The following is an 18,316-nucleotide window of genomic DNA, read 5'->3' as shown; positions in this document are numbered from 1 at the left end:
ATTAGGAAAGTAGGAGATATGTATGAATTGGGCAAATTGTTATAATTTCAACAATTAAAATCAAAATTTAAACTGAATTATAATCAATATTTTAAATATATACAGATATGTGACTTTATGAAGAAATATATACATAGATTTCAAACTATTTTTTTAGACCCTTTAGAAGAAGCAATGAATATTAAGGCTGATTCACAAAAACTAATATCATATTTTTATAATAGTATATTAAATAGAGAATTACCCTCAACAGAGGCACTAAGAGAAGATTGGGAACATGAACTAATGATAAAGATCCCGAAGGATAGATGGGAAAAGTATCTGATGAACACACATAATTGTTCCATTAATGAAAGACATAATTTAATTCAATTTAAATTATTACATAGACTATATTATTCAAAAACGAGGTTGAATAAATTCTACCCAAACGTCTCTCCCAGATGCGATAAATGTTTGTTTCAAAATGCCAATATAACACATTCATTTGTAGGATGTACAAAGTTGAATAAATTTTGGAGTGATATATTTGATATATTTACAAAGCTCTTCAAGTCAAGAATAGAACCCAAAATGGAATGGATTATATTTGGAATAATAGGAGAAGATACCAATTTAAATAAAGACCAAAATGTTTTTTTTAATTATGGGTTAATAATTGGAAAGAAATTGATACTTAAATTTTGGAAAAATACAACCATACCAACTGTTAAAATGTGGATTAGGAATATGATGGACATAGCACGCCTTGAAGAAATGAGACTCCGACTAATAGATAAATATGACCAATTCTTAAGGAGTTGGTCTCCTTTCATCGACTTTTTGGAATCATGTGATGCAGCGGTACCATAAGGATTGCTGATTTCAGTTCATGACGTGGATAGATCTACATCTCCGAATATAGATTTGAAAAATTCTCTTTTAAGGGGCCTTTTCTTCTATTTCTACTTTCCACTTTTTCTTTTTTATTTTATTTTTTTATTTTTATTTTTTATATCCACACTTCACATTTTTCTACTCTCTACCATCTATTTTTCCACTCTTTCCCCTTTCTATTGTTTTCTTTTTCTTGTCTTGCCTACTCATAACATAAAACTAGAGGTTGTACATAGAATGGATTACGGTATGACATAGTTGGCACCTAAAATTAGGTGCCACTGTATTGTTTTGTATTGTATTAACTTCTAATAAAATAAACAAAAACAAAAAAAAGATCCAGTGATCTTATGAAGATGGAAAAAGATTATAGTCAAGATCGTAAAATTTCTTGAAGTGTACCTATCTGGAAAGTACAAGTGTCATTGTAGCAATGCTTACTGTTGACTGGTCTGCCTGAGCTCATAGTCCAGATTGGTAACCTGAAGAATGTTTGCAGTGAGATATGGTAAAGTGGCTGCTGCCTGAAACAATATATCATTGCAAGACCACATGTCTGCAGGAATTAAAGCTGTCATCATTTTAATTTATATGTAAGCGTTGCATTTAGTTTTTGAAGCGTGTTCTCAATTCTGGGATATTGAATCTCATCACCGATTGTTCTTTAAATTTACATTTAGCTCGAAGACCTCCTGGTTCCTCTGTAACTGGGGATGAGTTGAGTACGCAGCCGAATCTTGTTGATCACCTGGGCGGTGGACATGGGGCATCCTCCTCAAGTACACGGAGCAGCGACATGTTATACCTGATTGTGGGCTCGGTGCTGGGAATCATGGTTCTCATCCTCATTATCTTCATTGCCATGTGCCTGTGGAAGAATCGCCAACAGACAACACTACAGAGTAAGTTGAGTCGTGTGCATCAATTCTCTGCCCACTTTTTTTTTAATAAGGGGCATACAACTACTTGTGAAGCTGTTAATGATTCATTGTGCAACGTTTTGCTCCCAGACGCGAGCTTTAGTATTAGTCGGTTGGGAACATAAATTCCGGCACTCAAATAATATCCCAAAGTTCAGACTGCATGTTGTCAGGTAAGAAATAGTCTGTTGTCAAAATTTGAAGGGCCAATGGCCATTTTGGTTGGAAACCATTGTAGTTGTCACTGGTCTTGAAACTGAGAAGAGAAATTAGCCAAGATTCTGTGTCCTTTAAGGGCTTGACTTGCCCCTGCTGCTATATTGTGCCTTGTGGCTTCCAGATCTGGTTCCAGGCCTCCTGGTTTGGGGCCAACCAGGATTTCAGGTACCTTCATTCAATCCACCACTTCTCGCAACAGTTACCCATGTTTTTCAGGGATGCTGCCTGTCCCGCTGAGTTACTCCAGCAATTTGTCTTTTTATGAGAGAAGTACAATAGTCACTTCAAGAACAAATTCCTCAAGTTCTTACACACCCAGGGAACTCCTTGTAGTTTTATAACAATTCTGTCCAGAAATCCCTAACCATCTAGGAATTATGAAATTGCATATTGTCCCCCAATTTTCATTTGAATCACCCATGTGTTGTTTTTGTATTATGATCCTTTAAGAAATTACCATAAAGGGAGAATTGAGCCAAGGTAAATAATTTTAGACAATACGTGTGCCTAAACCAAACTGCTACTTGTTCAAGTTTCTGTTTTATTAGCTTTAATACTCTCTCTGTTTATGTTAACAAAGCACATACACTTTCTAAATGTCTGCATTTGGAATAATATTAAGTGTTTTAATGATTGCAAGGAGACATCTGACAGCTGAGGTATATCAATAAGAAAAGGCCTTCCTGCCTCCACCCCATCTCCACGATCCAGGCTGTGGAGCTGGGACAGGCACTTTTTCATTATCATCACCACTATGAACGCTTCGTAGGTGGTCAGTATAACCTGGTCTCGACAGTGATGTTAACCGTTTCAATTCAAAATTGTGATTAAAGTATTATGCGAGGATACACTGTTTTTCCGGCACCCTTGGCTCCAGAGCCTTTCTGGATTATTCATTTTACTGGACCAACAGAGATCATGCCCTTGAAGATGTCCAACGATATGGGAGCGGTCTGCCTAGACCGCCAGGGAGCCAAGATACCGCAAAGTCTGCCTCAGAAGTTGGCTGTGGGGGCGGATCTGCCAGCTCCGGCCAGGCTGGAGTTTTAGAGCCCTGGCCACAGGGGGCATATTGTCGTGGAAATCCCGATGAGGTCGAGACCAGCCGCCTTACCAGCCTAGGGGGGTCTTCGGGGGTGGGGAGGGATATCAAATGCGTTCTCGTAATTTTATCCAGACTAAAAGAGATGCCGGCCCACTAGTTCCGGGGAAATCGGTGATGGACCTGCATCTGGAATGTTCTTTTGGTAAAGAACAAGATGAAGGAATTAATTGAAATTGCATCCTTATCTAATTTTGGTGATGTTTTTCCACAGAGTATGATCCTCCTAACTACCTCTATCAAGGCCAGGAAGTAAATGGGCAACTGATGGAGTACACTACTCTACCCGGCACCAGCAGAATCAATGGAAGCATCCATGGCAGTTTCATTGGTAACGGGAGCCTAAGCAATGGTTGCCCACACTTGCACCACAAGGTTTCCAATGGAATGAATGGACTGATGAACGGGGGGATAAATGGAGGGACAACGCTCTACCCAGCCAGCCATTCAAACTCACTGTCAAGCACCCACATGGACTGTGACCAAGTTCGCCATGTTATGAATGTAAGAGCCTGTCGTTTGTATTACAGTTGGCCCGGTTCTGGAAAATCATGCCAAGTGTCATATTTGAATCTAATGCTTTCTTTAAGGCCAAGGAGTTTTGACCATTTCTTTCATGTTGCCCCTTCAAATACAGAGTCTCTACAGAACTCAAAATCACATCCAGTTCTCCATGAAGCCTCACCCTGTGTAAAGATGATCTCTATTTGAAATCACTAATTCACCGGCATATTGGCACCAGTGACAGTCTTCAAAATCGTTCAACTCGAGTATTCCTTTGGCCCAAGCTCCTCGACTCCAAGTTTATTTTTTTTCTAAGAAACGCAAGGTTCAACAGTCATAGCTGAGCTTCATAGTTCCATGTCCTTGAGAGAGTAGTATTGTGGACCAAGTATTAATAACCCTGAGATTTAGCTTCAAGTTCTGATACTCTGAAGTGAATGATGACCGTTAACAATACAGATAAGAAACATAAAAACATAGAAAATAGGTGCAGGAGTAGGCCATTCGACCTCTCGAGGCAATATGATCATGGCTGATCATCCAGAATCAGTACCCCATTCCTGCTTTCTCCCCATATCCCTTGATTCCGTTACACCTAGTACCTAAATCTAACTCTCTTGAATACATCATCGATGTGTAAGTTCAATTTTCATCATGATGTGTAATTTCAATTTTTTTTGTCACTAAAGACTTATCTAATTTTCCCCAGAAGCATCTGTAGACACTAAGTTGTTTTTCTCTTTGTCTTGGAGAGTGTGATTTGACATTTATAAAAGTAACAATTATAATTTCTGTGTGCAGGAGTTGGACAATACTGCCAAAGCCATGCCTGCGGGCATTTCTGTTCTTGGTTTGAATAAACATTGTTTGTATTGTAATAGTGTAATTATAGGAAAACAGCCAGGCAAATAGAAAAATGTTTTTTAATGCATGGAGCAGATTGGAAAAGGAGACAAGAAAGATCCTTGTATTTTGGTACTGATTTCATGAATGCCAAAATACACCCACTCACTTGCTTTGGAAGTGCAATCACAATTGTAATGTACATAATACAGCAACTGATTTGCTGTATGCCTAAAATGCCTCCAGGAATTCTGGCCAATCTTGCTCCCATCAGCAGTGCCTAAAATTGCTGCCAGTAGTAGATTACCACTGTAATCTACTACCGTAATCTACTAGCGGCAGCAAATTTAGGCATTGCTGATGGGAGCAAGATTGGCCAGAATTCCTGTATGTCTTTGAAATAGTGGGTGTGGGATCTTTGTGTCCATATTGAAGAGCAGCTTGATTTAAAGTGCATTGGAGCCAGAATGGTACCATTCGGCGCTGCCATTTAGGCACCGCCGTTTCGCCTTTTCGGGGTGTTAGGGTTAGGGTTTCGGGGTGTTAGGGTTAGGGTTTCGGGGGGTTAGGGTTTCGGGGTGTTGGGGTTAGGGTTTCGGGGTGTTAGTGTTAGGGTTTTGGGGTGTTAGGGTTAGGGTTTCGGGGTGTTAGGGTTAGGGTTCTGATGAGTACAGACATTATAAACGGAGGCGCCGAAACGGCGGCGCCGAAAAGTACCCGACCCCATTGGAGCATGCCACACTGACTGTGCAGCACTTTCTGTCCTCCACTTGTCCGCGGGTGTCTGGGGCTATGGGGAGAAGGCAGGAGAATGGGGTTAGGAAGAGATAGATCAGCCATGATTAAATGGTGGAGTAGACTTGATGGGCCGAATAGCCTAATTCTGTCCTATCGCTTATGAACTTGTATATTGGCTGCACTCATTTGTGCTGTGGGACTGCTGACTGAAGCAGACTGAGCTAAAACTGATAATGGTAGAATACGTCAAATAGCTGGTAAGGAATGGTGACGAGTACAGATGAAAGATAAGGAGGAGAGTAAGAAAAATATGTGACAGTGGAAAGAGGAAATCTTGCCCTAGGAATTTGGGATTGGATCAGTTATATAACATATTTACATTGAATTAATGAATAATCTTACTCATTTTCCTGAGGTGCATAAACTTAATATCATTTGTTTTTATATTATTTTTAATAGGTACAAAGAACATGTTGTTTGTGCTTTTACTGATGTTTGAAGTTAGTTTAGTTTTTTAAGATATCAAATAAACTTTAAATACGTTTGAAATGATTGAGAGAATCTGTGAAAGAACTGAGGCAGAGTGAGGATGCAGATTGGAATTTCCATTACAGGAAGCATGTGCAGAAGAGGTTTACCAGGATGCTGACTGGATTGAAGAGTTTAAGGTGTGGTTGGACAAACATGGATTGTTTTCTCTGGAGAATCGGCAGATGAGGGAAGACATAATAGAAGTTTATAAAGTTATGAGAGGCATAGATAAGGAAGACTACCAGAATTTTTTTTCTAGGATAGAAATGTCAAACACAAGTGGGCATAACTTTAGGGTGAGAGGGAAAAAATTGAAAGCACGTGTGGAAGATTTTTTTTATTTAGAGTGGTGGGTGCCTGGAACACACCCAGGTGTGTTGGAGACAGATAGATATGAGGCATTTAAGAGGCTTTTAGATAGGTGCATAAATATGCAAGGAATGGAAGGATATGGATCACTTGTAGGCCAAAGAGGTTAGTTTAATTTGGCAACAGATTTGAAGCAGACATGGTGGGCCGAGGGGCCTGTTGGCCTGCTGTACTGTTCTGTCATCTGACCGTGGGAGTAGATTGAGTAAAGAGCTTCAGGGAAGTTCTTGTCAAGGCCTGGGATGGTGTCCTGGATTCTATCTCTTCTCCATGGTTAATTCTTAATTGGCACGTTGCCATCTTTAAGTGCATTTTTGCTTGAGTGCATTGTGCATTAAAGGAGATGCAGGGCCCCTCACTTTAGCAGATTTTTCTTGTGCTGTTTGCTCACATTACTATTTTCCGAGAAAAGTGAAAGGATTTGGACATTGTAGATTAATCCTGTTCCTGCCCATCACAGTCCGTTTAACCTGAGCGCAAATCTGCCAGAGCGACTTACGATAGAATGTGGAGAGTCTGCTCACAATTCAAGGTCAGGTTCAGGCTGCAGACTGGGTGAAAAAGAACAAGCTTGGTTTCTCAGCCCCACTTGGCTTCTCAGCTCCATCTTATGTATTTTCCTAATTTTGTGCAGTTATCTTGTGCAATTAAGAATCAAATATTTGCCTTCAAAGATTAATTATTTTGAAAATATGTGGTGACTGTGTGTGTTGGAGAGAGAAGGATCATGTTACACACAATGGCAAATATAAGTGAGTGACTCGTTCCAAGTTTCACCTCGTTTAAAAGTTAATGCAATTGTCTGGAGGTGACTGAATATGCACACAGAAACACCTTGGATTTTCATAGAGCTCTTAGCATAGTCGATGTGGACTGAGCAAGGAGATGATTAAAATATGTGACCAAAAGGAGGAAGTTGGTTGACTGGAGAGCCAGTGAATGTTTGATAAGTTTGACTGTCTGACTGAAGCGACTGAAAATAAAGCGATGTGCTGTAAATTAAGTCTGGAGTGACTGGGGTAAGGTTGAGAGTTTGCAGAGTTGCTGGGCACAATTAAGTCATGATGAGGTAGTCACAAAATGCTGGAGAAACTCAGCGGGCGAGGCAGCATCTATGGAGATCTTCTCTCCATAGATGCTGCCTCACCCGCTGAGTTTCTCCAGCATTTTGTGTCTTCCTTCGATTTTATCAGCATCTGCAGTTCTTTCTTAAACATGATGAGGTAGTGTTGGAAATGGGTAGAAGGCGCAACTTGAAACTTGGCTTTAGGTGAAAACATATAATGTTGCTGCTGAAAATGGAACTAGGTTACAAATTGCTGGAGTGAAAATAGGATAGCTTCAAATTTTCCTCTATAAAGTTGGAGAGTTTTATTTATTTTCAAGTACTAATATTGGACAAATGGCCATTGGAACCATTGGCATGGAATAGTCTTGGTATAGTAGATTATAGTGCTGCAATAGTAGATTAAATGTTAATTGTAAAGTGCAAACAGGACCATGTTTCCTCAGTGTATTTGACGTGGGAGTGGGAAATGGGCAACTGGGCATCTCCTGGCTAGAGAAAGGACCATATATCCAGTTCTGGACATCCCATGGCACTGCCAGGTATTGTCTCACTGCAGGTCACGGTGAACGACGAATGGATTTGTGTCCATTAAAGCAAATGGTAATCACAGGCTCAGTGCTTGTGATTCACATCCTGTGGCGATATTGAATTGCTGATCATTATCGTGCCTGACCATTTAAAATCTTGGCTTTAAATACAACCACCTATATTTCGTAACAGGTTTGCATTACAGAGTTTTTGGATTCAAAGAATCTAATTACAGACCAAAAAGCATTGTTGAGGCAGAGGTTCAGAAAAATGTTTATTTTGCATTTCTTTTCAATAACAAGGAATGCAGTGTGCATTAAGGGACGAGGCAGTATGATAATGAATAGAGCAGAATAATCCACTTTAAAAAAAAAAAAAGTCCGTCTTTAAAATATAGGTCGCCCAGTCACAATGGCATGTGCGTTATGGGCCTGTCCCACTTGGGTGACTTTTTAGGCGACTGCAGGAGACTATGCAGTCGCCACATGTTCGCGGGTGGTTCCAGGGAGTTCCCTTTATGGTCCCGAGGAGTTGCCGTATTCTGGGAACTAGTCGCGGCCTCGTTATGGAACATGTTGAAAAATTAGCGGCGACTAGAATCAAGCCGCCATGGAGAATAGCGAGAATTCTCGTGCCGTAGGTGGGTCGCCAGGACGTCGAAGGTTCTCTTAGGTTCTCGTAGGTTGTAGCCGGTGCTCAGTGGTGAATTTCATTGGCTTATTGGGGGGAAAAAACGTAACCAGTAGTTTTGAAAACCAAGGATAACCGACCGGTAATGTCAATGTCTGCCGGGCTTCACAGCCGTGTATCTCCGGCTTCTTAAAAGTTGTCTCTCCCCCTCTATTCCCCCCCCCACTCCCCTCCCTTTTAAAGAACTTACTGTACAATCTGCTTTTTAACTTCTTAATTACAGCACCAACCTTCCTGTTCATCGCGGTGTGTGTATCACCTTGGCTTTGCACCGTGTGAATTTCACTCAGACAGCGCTCCCCCCGCTTGCCCTGTCCCCCGCCTGCATAACGGGCTGGTGAAGGAAGCGATGTGTGTGTGTGTGTGTTCCACTCTGACAGTCACCGCTCCAGTTGCCGGTTTTTCAGGCGACTGCCGCAACTTGACAGTCACCAGCAGTCGCCTTGAAAAACCGCTTAAGTGGGACAGGCCCATTAGGTTACTGAGGAAATTACCCCAGAGATCCTGGCCAGAATCTACCAATGTTTGCTAGATGTGGACCTGGTGCTGGAATTCTGGAGAATTCTGAATATCTACAACTGTTGAGGGGAAAATTGGACTATTGTGTCTGAGGTCTTTCTGATAGAATTGTGTCAAATTCTACATCCACTTTTCCCCAGGCGTGAATGTTATTATCTCTGCTTCTGATACATATCTATACTCATTGGTGTTCAGAGGAGTGAGAGTTGCATATGATTCTGAAAGGCCTTAATGGGTGAATATTGCAAGGCTTTTTCCTCTCAAAGAGGAGCCTCAAACTAGGCAGAAGTGAGGAAATGTATTACATTGATCTCTGATAAAGACAGGATTAGTTGAGATGGCATTAACCATCAGCATTTACAATATTTGGCTCTAATTATTGAGTATAAAAGCTAGGAAACTTCATAAAACATGAATTAGGCATCAGATGAATTACTATGTTCAAAAATAGACAAAGCATTGTAGTTCCTTGTTTCTACATCTTCGTAAGTTCAATATAAGTTCAGATCATTACAACATATCGAGAAGAATGCTGATTGTAGATAAGTGTGGATATATTTACTAGAACGATATCAGAACTAAAACTTGTGGGGAAACTGGAAAGGTTGTGATTTTATAGCATAAAGATTGAAGAGTGTTTGACAAATGTATTTAAAATCTAGATTGATTTTGATGAAATAGATAGGGAGAGTCTCTACAGTGACAAAAGAGTTAAGTAACCAGAGGTAAAAAATTATAGATGTTCGTTGACCGGAGTATTTTTCTTTAAACTGAGTTGTTATGATCTGGAATACACTGCTTAAAAGAGTGATTGAAGCCTTATAAACATTTAAAAGGCGAATTGGATAAACATTTGAAAGGAAACCCCTTATACAGATATTACTGAGGTAGTGGAATTAATTAAACAATTCTACCATAAAGACCTTGTAGACAGGAGTATTACTTTATTTTGTACTGTACAATTATATATAGTTTTACTAAGTTGCAAGTACTTGCCTATGTCAAATAATTTGTTTGGTGATGCTAATAACACTGAAACTTTGCACTTTATGTCACCAGGGAGGCGGCATGTACAACGCACTTCCTCAGACAGAACCATCAGAGTGCATCAACTGTCGCAACTGTAGGAATAACAACAGGTCAGTCTGCACAGCGGGTCTGTACAATATTTAATGTTCATTCAGTGTTAACAAGTGGAGTGACTCCCTTTGGCTGGCTCTCTTTTCCCTGGCTCCCCTCTTCCCTGGCCCTTGTCCTGCAATCTGTCTGTCTTGTCACTCCCTTAGTCCATGGGACATTTTGTGTCCCTGTCACATTGCCTTATCACTGACTAATCATCCATCTCAAAGGCAATTCAACAATCCATTCTATCACTTCATCATTTCAGGTACATGGATTAGTATTAGTGCTTTGTACATTCTGTATATTTTTGGTACAACTGTTGTTCAGTGGGTGATTGTGAGGACTAGGTCAGTTGGGTGGAAAATCAGCAATGCAAAGCTTTCACAAAAGTATGTTTGACAAAACTTCATTCCTGAAAAAAAACTGCAGATGCTGGGGATCTAAATTAAAACCACAATGCACTGGAGATACACAGCAGGCCAGGGGGGCTGTTTCAGTGAAGGGTGACACCAAGTTGATGTTTCAGATCAATGATATTCGTTGAGAATCTGTCTTCCTTGTTTGGTCATCACCATTTCGAGTGCTGTCATGATGAATGTTGCACCCATCTTTAAATGCAAACTCATTACAGCTGAGAAATAGACTATTTATCTATTCCAGTGTTTACATCCCCACACAAGCCCTCTATTAAACTAGCTTACCTTTAAATAAGTCAAGACCATTTGTCTTATTGTTTCTCATTCTCACCATTCTTTGAGTAATATTGTACTGAATTCCATGTGGAATTTATCACATTATCTTCCATTAATTGCTCCACATTTTGGGTCACCGCAAAGGTAAACACGGTTTATTTGCATCTTCTTTAAAACATTCAATAATTTGAAAGAATTGGTAGCCCCATTGGTTTTTCTGTATAGATAATTGCCTTTACTGGTTGACTTTTATTTGTCAGGCACTTTGTTCCATTTTCTGTTGTGTGAATGTTCTAAAATAAAAATTGTGTTTTTGTGTTTGGTTGTGTGACAAACAAGCCTCAAGATTGCACAGTTCCACAAGTGAGACAAAGTTGGTGACAAGTGTTGGTGGAGGGCAGGTCATGGTTAAACATTGCCTCTTGCCCACCGAGCTTGGTTTTATGAGGAGCACTTTTATAAATGCCCCCTTTCTCCTCTTCAGCGGTTATTTTTGCTGATTGCATATGTGTGCATCTACATGCAAACACACAGAGTACAATGGTTTGCAATAGGATCCTGCTTCCCACACTGTCTCATCTTCTCCACGCATCCCCTAAACTACCCCCTCCCCTGACTCTGGCCTCTCAGCTTTGCCTTGAGGCTATTTGCTTGCTGGAGATCCTAGCAGCTCTGCTGCTTGCTGTTACTGCTCGTCGCACAGTGGCAGTATTGAAGGATTACTTTGTATATTTGCGTATGATACTAGTGGAAATGAGCTGTAAGCATTTGTGGCTTTCCCTTGCCACTGAGCTTTGATTGTTCATTCACTGGAGTTCTGTTGCCTTGTGTCTTGGCTACACTGAGAAGCCATCTGGGATAAAGCACCATCTCTTTCTGTGGGTATTTCTAGACAAAGTGGCAAGTTAATGGATGGATCGGGGTTTAAAATACTCATCAGTTTGTTTCAACAGCGCTGACCAAACTGCTCGACTCACCCAGAAAATGAAACTGAAATTACTTACCGAATAACTAACAGTGTAGCCAGCTGGTCAACATTAAAATAAGGACAATCTATGGAAGGACCCTGACCTGACTGAGCCATTGTTTTCATTTATTAATGTTATTCTTATTGTCTACATTCTTGACCATTCTCCTTTTATTTCTCTCGTATATTTTCCTCCCCGATCTGTTGACGTTTTATTTTTCTTCCAGAATTTATTGTGGAGACATTTTGAATTACTATTTGTAAGGTTAAGATGTGGTTTAAATGAGTCTGAGCCATCCACTCTCAATGGTCATTTAATGGTAGTGTATCTGTAAATACGTTGCATGCTGCCGAGTGTCCCTTCAGGAGCAGGGATTTTTCTCTCTGCATGTCCATCGGGTTTGGTCATGATCAACAATGTCAGTGTATATTGTTTGTTCCTCACAGTGATGAGCTGTAATCTTAAATTGCTTGAGTACTTCGGTGAAAATACTCTCACCATAAGATGTTCAAAGACATTGGCTTAGTGGCATTTAAATAAGGGCCAGATTAGTGTAAAGAGAAAGGCCTGGATAGAGTGGATGTGGAGAGGATGTTTCCACTAGTTAGAGAATCTAGGACCAGAAGCTGTAGCATCAGAATAAAAGGATGCACTTTAAGAAAGGAGATAAGGAGGAATGTCTTTAGTTAGTGGGTGGTGAATCTGGAATTCATTGCCATAGATGGCTGTGGAGGCCAAGTCAATGGATATTTTTAAAGCAGAGATTGACAGATTCTTTATTAGAAAGGGTTTCAGGGGTTATGGGGAGAAGGCAGGAAAATGGGGTTGAGAGGAAAAGATAGATCAGCCATGATTGAATGGTGGAGTAGACTTGTCGGGCCCAATGGCCTAATTCTGTTCCTCTATCTTAGGAACAGAAGCCAAATTACAGTGGAATGCAACAGGAAACTCGGGGTCATCCCATGAATGCAAAAGCTCCACAAAGTGGTCGCCCTATCTGCGTTCACCTAAGTAGACAAGACCTCATTTTGAGCACCAAATATAGTGGAAGAATAGCAAGTGAATCACTGCTTAACATGGAAAGACCATCCGAGTCCCTGCTTGGTGGGAAGGAAGGCATTAAAGAACTAATGAATGGGAAATTGTCACAAGAAGGGGAGTGGTTAAACGAAGGGAGTCACAAAGGGAATGGTGCCATCAAAATATTAAGATTGGAAGGAAAGGGGAATAATGCCTCTGCTCTTAGAACTGGAAAGTGACAGATATTGAGAAAACAATGTTAACCTTTACTTCTCTTTTCACCAATGCCACCTGATCTGTCTCTGGCATTTTGTTTTTATTTCAGATTATCAGCATCTGCATTTTTTTCCCCATTGAAGCAGGTTGGGCGGCACTGCCAAAGAAGCCATGATAAGCTGTTGCAAATAATCTTGTGGAATGTTAAAGTTGATGGATGAGATGCTATTGAAGTGACTATTTTGTCCTGAATTATGTGTACTATTACATTCAGACAGATGGATAGTATCCCATCACACTTCTGACTTTTGCCTTGTCAACGATGGAAATTGTTTGGAGAATTAGCCTCTTACTCTCGTCGCATTGATGTACTTAATTCAGTAAAGTTTCTTACCCACAATAGCCCACATGTGGATGTTATAGTTTGAAGGATAGTAATGCCCTGAATGGTAAGGTGATTGGGCTGCCTCTTGTCAGAGGTAGCCTTTGCCTGGTATTCCAAATCTGCCCAAACCTGAATAGTGTTCTGATCCTGCTGCATGCTAGCAGTTGGTAGAAACAAGGCACCGCAGATGTTAGTTTACAAAAAAAGACACAAATTGCTGGAGTAACTCTGAGCCAGGCAGCATATCTGGAGAACATGGATAGGTGACGTTTCAGTCAGATGAAGGCTCCCAGCCCAAAATGTGACATATCCATATTCTCCAGAGATGCGACCTGACCCACTGAGTTACTCCAGCACTTTGCCTGCCTCCTTTTCTAATGAGTTATGAATTGTTTGATTCTCAATTTCTTCTACATTTTTCTCTTCCCCTTTCCAAAGTTTTGTTTGTAGACTGTTCACTATGCTAATCTTCTGTTTTCCTTTCTCAATGCACTTCCTCCTTCCACCTCCTCCTTGATTGTTGGAAAGCAGGCCCCATCTTGGCGTTATCTGTCTCTGGTGCCGTGTGTGCTTCCTACAGGTAATTAATGGAAGGTGTTATATTCCACGTTTAATTCTCCCTTTTTTCTTTCTTTTCTGCAGATGTTTCACTAAACCCAATGGCACTTTCCCCAGCAACAATCTGCCCATGATGCAGCTAACACCAACCTGCCACGAAGACAGCATGGAGATGGTGCCTCTAAATCACATCATTGCTCCGTTATGCCCTGGAATCATTGCCGCTGAAAACAACAGTGAGGAAGAGTACGATAGTACAAAAGAAAATGCTGAACCGGCCCCTTCCCAAGAGTCTTGCTGCAATGAGAATCAAGACCATTCAATTGAGGACAATGTGGAAGGTACATTATTTCCCCCCCCCCCCCCAGTTCTCTTGTTTCCACCAGACTGCTGCTCAGGAACTAATTTACCCTCTATAAAGCCATCATGCCTCAGAACCTGACGCTATTCCAGTTGTAGTCCATCACAACTTTCTTGCCCTTCTCTTCGATAATTTATTTATAATCCAGGAAGGATCCTGAGAGCCACGTTCACGGCCTGACCTATGAACTATGCACCAAAAATCCGTTCTTGTGCCCTTTTTAGAATTGTGACCTCTAGTCCATGTATGCCTATTTTCATGCTTCCCACCAAAATGTAAACTTCATGTTTCTCAAGTATTAATTTTCATCTATTATCTACCTACCCATTTCACGAGCATGTCCATATCTCCTTATTTGATAGCAACATTTAAGACTTATTTAGTCGGGTATATGAATAGGCAAGGAATAGAGAGATGTAGGGCAGGTGCAGGAAAATGGATTACTTAAATTAGCGTCATGGTCAACACAGACATAGTGGGCCAAAGGGCCTGTTCCTATGCTTCTTGTTGTGTTCAAAGTTGTAAATCACCCTTTGGATTAACAAAATGTCAATTCCCACTGATTCCACCAATTGAGGCAAAATTCCCTGACATGGGATTGCAAATGTGAGGAGAGCCGATTCCACTAATTTACCACTTAAGAGAAACTTGGCTTTCCTACTCGCCCTATCCTAGTCTCTCATTATTTTGTATACTTTGATTAAATTTCCTTTCAACCTCTTGTTCCAAAGAAAACAGCCCAGCGTATCAGATCCCTTTTCATAACTAAAATGTTCCACTCCTGGCAACGTTTTTGTAATGTTATTGTTCCAAAATGAACTCTACGCTGGTATTGTGGTGACTGAACAAACCGTGCTCAATCTGCTCCAGTTAACCCTTGATCCTTTTCCATACAGGCAATGAATATCCCAATTTGGAAATTGAGAACCAGACTCTGAGCTGTGATCCTCCTTCCAACACTAATCCAATGGACAATGCAACAGCCTGGAGTACAACAGGACTTACTGAAGGCAACACTTGCAAGGACACAACAGAAGAACTAAATACAACCTAGGGACCCATTCATTCACTGTTGCCTGAAGCCTATAACTGCACCGAAGTCACTGAAAGGACCAAGGAGGGATCAGAAAATTATGCTATTTATTTTTTTGTAGTAGTAAAATATTACTCCCTATGAATGTATTTGATTTTAAAGATGTCTTCGCCTTTTTTTTAATTATTTATGCTACATGAGGAGAAATTCCTTTTCTGCAGAATGTGGAGTTTTAGCCTTATATTGTATAAAGTTTTGTAATAATATAAAGACAGAGGAAGCTATAGAAATTGTTAATTAATATTGGATCATACCTATCTGGTGGTTTGACAAGCACTTGGAAGGGGGACATTTTGAGGTTCAATGGCCAGACTGTGAGATGCAGGAGCTGATCCATGCAATGACCCTTGGGGCAGGTGCTGCAAATAGTGGGAATGGGAACCTGTGGGTAATGCAGAGCGACAATAGTTGCTGATATGTAGATAATGGGACTGGTAAAAAGAAATGCTCAATCCTGTCAGACATGCTTATTAAACCAACTCCATTTACATGGATCAACTTGATTCACATCGGGTTGAAATCATCCTCTTTGGTTTGCATTGTACTCATGAATCTATTGCCGTCATATAATAATCTGCTTGTTTTAAACAAATCAACAAGTTAGGAAGAGATAAGGCCGCACCACAGGCCAAATTTCAGCATGTCCATTTTGTGCTACACCTGGTGTTTCCATCACTGGCTGAAGACACATGGCCAACTCAGATGAAAAATCCCACCTTTCACTGCTTGGTTTGTGCTGAGTATTTAGACTTGTTTTTCTAATAGAACAAGAAGTCCCATGTACAATAAAGTATTCAATGTCCATGAAAAGAGAGATGCAACTGCCAGCCAATAGCTTCACCGGTCTTTACTCATAAAACAGAGACGTGCAGCAGATTCATCTGCACTACTAACGTTGTTATAATAATGCTTTTTAACAAGGAGTATGACAGTTTTAAATGTACAGCTGTATAATTAATGCACTTTTTGGATGCATTTACCCAGCTGTTACAATATTGACTTAATTTTTAATTGAGGTGAAATGAAGTTTCATTGGCACTGTTTGAATTTGGTTGACATTGCAGCTGTATGTATTACAGATCCAGTGTGCAGTTTCATGATCTCCTTTCATTCTTATTGTGCATTATATATTAGAGTGTAGATGATTATTAATGTATCCAGTCTCCAGGTACTCTTGCTCATGAATTGGTTGCAGCAGCTTTGAATCTGGGTGTCCCTGGATCCAGAGGCTTCCAGAAACTGCACTTTCCCCAATCCAACCATAGGTGTTAATTAACGTTTTAGTGAGGTAACGTGGAGAAAAACACAAACCTCTGGTTCGGGCAACTTAAGCTCAATGTTCAACTTCTGGGACAACTTGATGCTTTCAATGGGACCATAAGTATGCTAAGTTTCTCTTTCCCCTGTTGGTTATGTCTCTTCTCCTTAACGGGTTTAACTTATAAGACCTAGACCTGTATATTCATGAGTATGGACACCTTCCTTATAGTCACACCAGTTATATGATTTCCTGACCACTCATCTACTGACCGCTCCTTATCATTACCGACCCACCATCACTACTCCAACCTCAAACTTTGAAACGCGTTCCTTGCATAACCGCTATCTGTCTTTTTATTTGCATTTGGTTAATCGTGCTAAAAATAAATTCCCCAAGTTGTATCCAAACTGCTGGCAGTTCACTATAATCCACTGGCTGGTGAAACGACTCTCTTCCTGTGTGATCTTTTTACTCTGGGTTGGACAAGGACTGCAAGCAATTGGTTAGGAGCCAGTGTCAGAATAAAACCAAAATAAAAATACTCAATGGCTCTATCAGAGTTTAAAAGAAACAAGTAAATCAATGTTTTAGGTGGGTTTCTGTTGGAAGTGTACAAATTTGTTTGGTTGGAAAAAATGTAAATATCAAGGTTAAAATTTCTTCTTTCCAAAACATTGTCTGTTCAAGGAGTTTGCACTTTTCAACCTCCTCTGGCTAACCCACCGCAGCAAAGAGGGAAGCTAACATAGACCATCCTTTGTAATACCTCTTACTGACCCCCAAAGGATGATGTGGGCAAATATTTAATGTTTTATCAATCATGTGACTTTAGAAAGGTTGTAGGTTGTTCCGGTTTTTTTGGATCACGTTATAAAACGCCTGATGCAGGGATGGGCTTTCAAATCTCCCTTAATCCCAGAGTTCGGAAGATTAACAGCCCAACATTTATTATAACATATTATTAGAACATAAAACAGTACAGCACAAGAACAGGCCCTTCGGCCCACAATGTCTGTGTTGAGCATGATGCTAAGATCATCACTTATCTACCTGTACATAACCCATATCCATCCATTCCCTGCATATCCAAATAGGTTTGTGTTAAATACCTCCATTAAATATCATAAAAAGGTTAACAATTATCAAGATCTGTCATTCCAAGCGTGGAGCAGTTATTTATTCCAATTGTGCACTCCTGATTCATAGTCTCACGTTGGAAAATCAAAGGCCCCACATTTTATTTTGTCATGATAAGCAATAAATAGGAGGGTACACTTAGCCGGTCTTCTAGTCAAGTCAAGTTTATTCGTCACATACACATACGAGATGTGCAGTGAAATGAAAAGTGGCAATGCTCGCAAATTGTGCAAAAAAACCCCAAAAAACTACAAACAATGGAGCAGAATCACATATTCACATATTACATATTTGTGGGAGGAAAGAAAAAGGAAAAAAACTGCAATTTTAAAAAGACACTAGGGGGTAGGTGGTTAGCACATTGGATAGGTATGTCCAATGCTGTTGTAAACCTCCACTCTGGACAAGAGATGATAGTCTGAGCGACTGCAATGTTAGAGTTAGTTTATGATTTTCTGCCAACAGGAAGCTGTGTAAAGACTATTCTGGAGCCTCTCAGTTGTAAATATTATCCTCAAAACCCATCACTACAGTCACAGATTGTCTCCAAATTCCCCAGTAATGATTCATTATAAAAAAATCAAACTAAGTTTTA

At 40.3% G+C, this 18,316-nt stretch overlaps 1 protein-coding gene across 4 annotated transcripts in view; it reads left to right on the top strand.

Annotated features, from left to right (window-relative positions):
* The window catches only part of cdon (cell adhesion associated, oncogene regulated), a 186,197-nt gene extending 168,208 nt beyond the window's left edge, over positions 1–17,989 (top strand). For 3 of the 4 annotated variants that reach the window (XM_033049863.1, XM_033049862.1, XM_033049864.1), the window contains exons 16-20: positions 1,557–1,778; positions 3,332–3,621; positions 9,968–10,047; positions 13,954–14,210; positions 15,127–15,326. In XM_033049863.1, the coding sequence (XP_032905754.1) occupies positions 1,557–1,778; positions 3,332–3,621; positions 9,968–10,047; positions 13,954–14,210; positions 15,127–15,284 (1,007 nt within the window). In that variant the 3' untranslated portion in view covers positions 15,285–15,326. Of the gene's footprint in view, positions 1–1,556; positions 1,779–3,331; positions 3,622–9,967; positions 10,048–13,953; positions 14,211–15,126 lie in introns of all 4 variants that reach the window. The other variant, XM_033049861.1, reaches the window with a different exon arrangement.
* The last annotated feature ends 327 nt before the right edge of the window (positions 17,990–18,316 follow it).

This window comes from Amblyraja radiata, chromosome 33 (assembly GCF_010909765.2).
Source record: "Amblyraja radiata isolate CabotCenter1 chromosome 33, sAmbRad1.1.pri, whole genome shotgun sequence".
Taxonomy (NCBI): domain Eukaryota; kingdom Metazoa; phylum Chordata; class Chondrichthyes; order Rajiformes; family Rajidae; genus Amblyraja; species Amblyraja radiata.
Note: the sequence above shows the minus strand (reverse complement) of the source record. Positions and strands in the feature narration are given on the sequence as shown.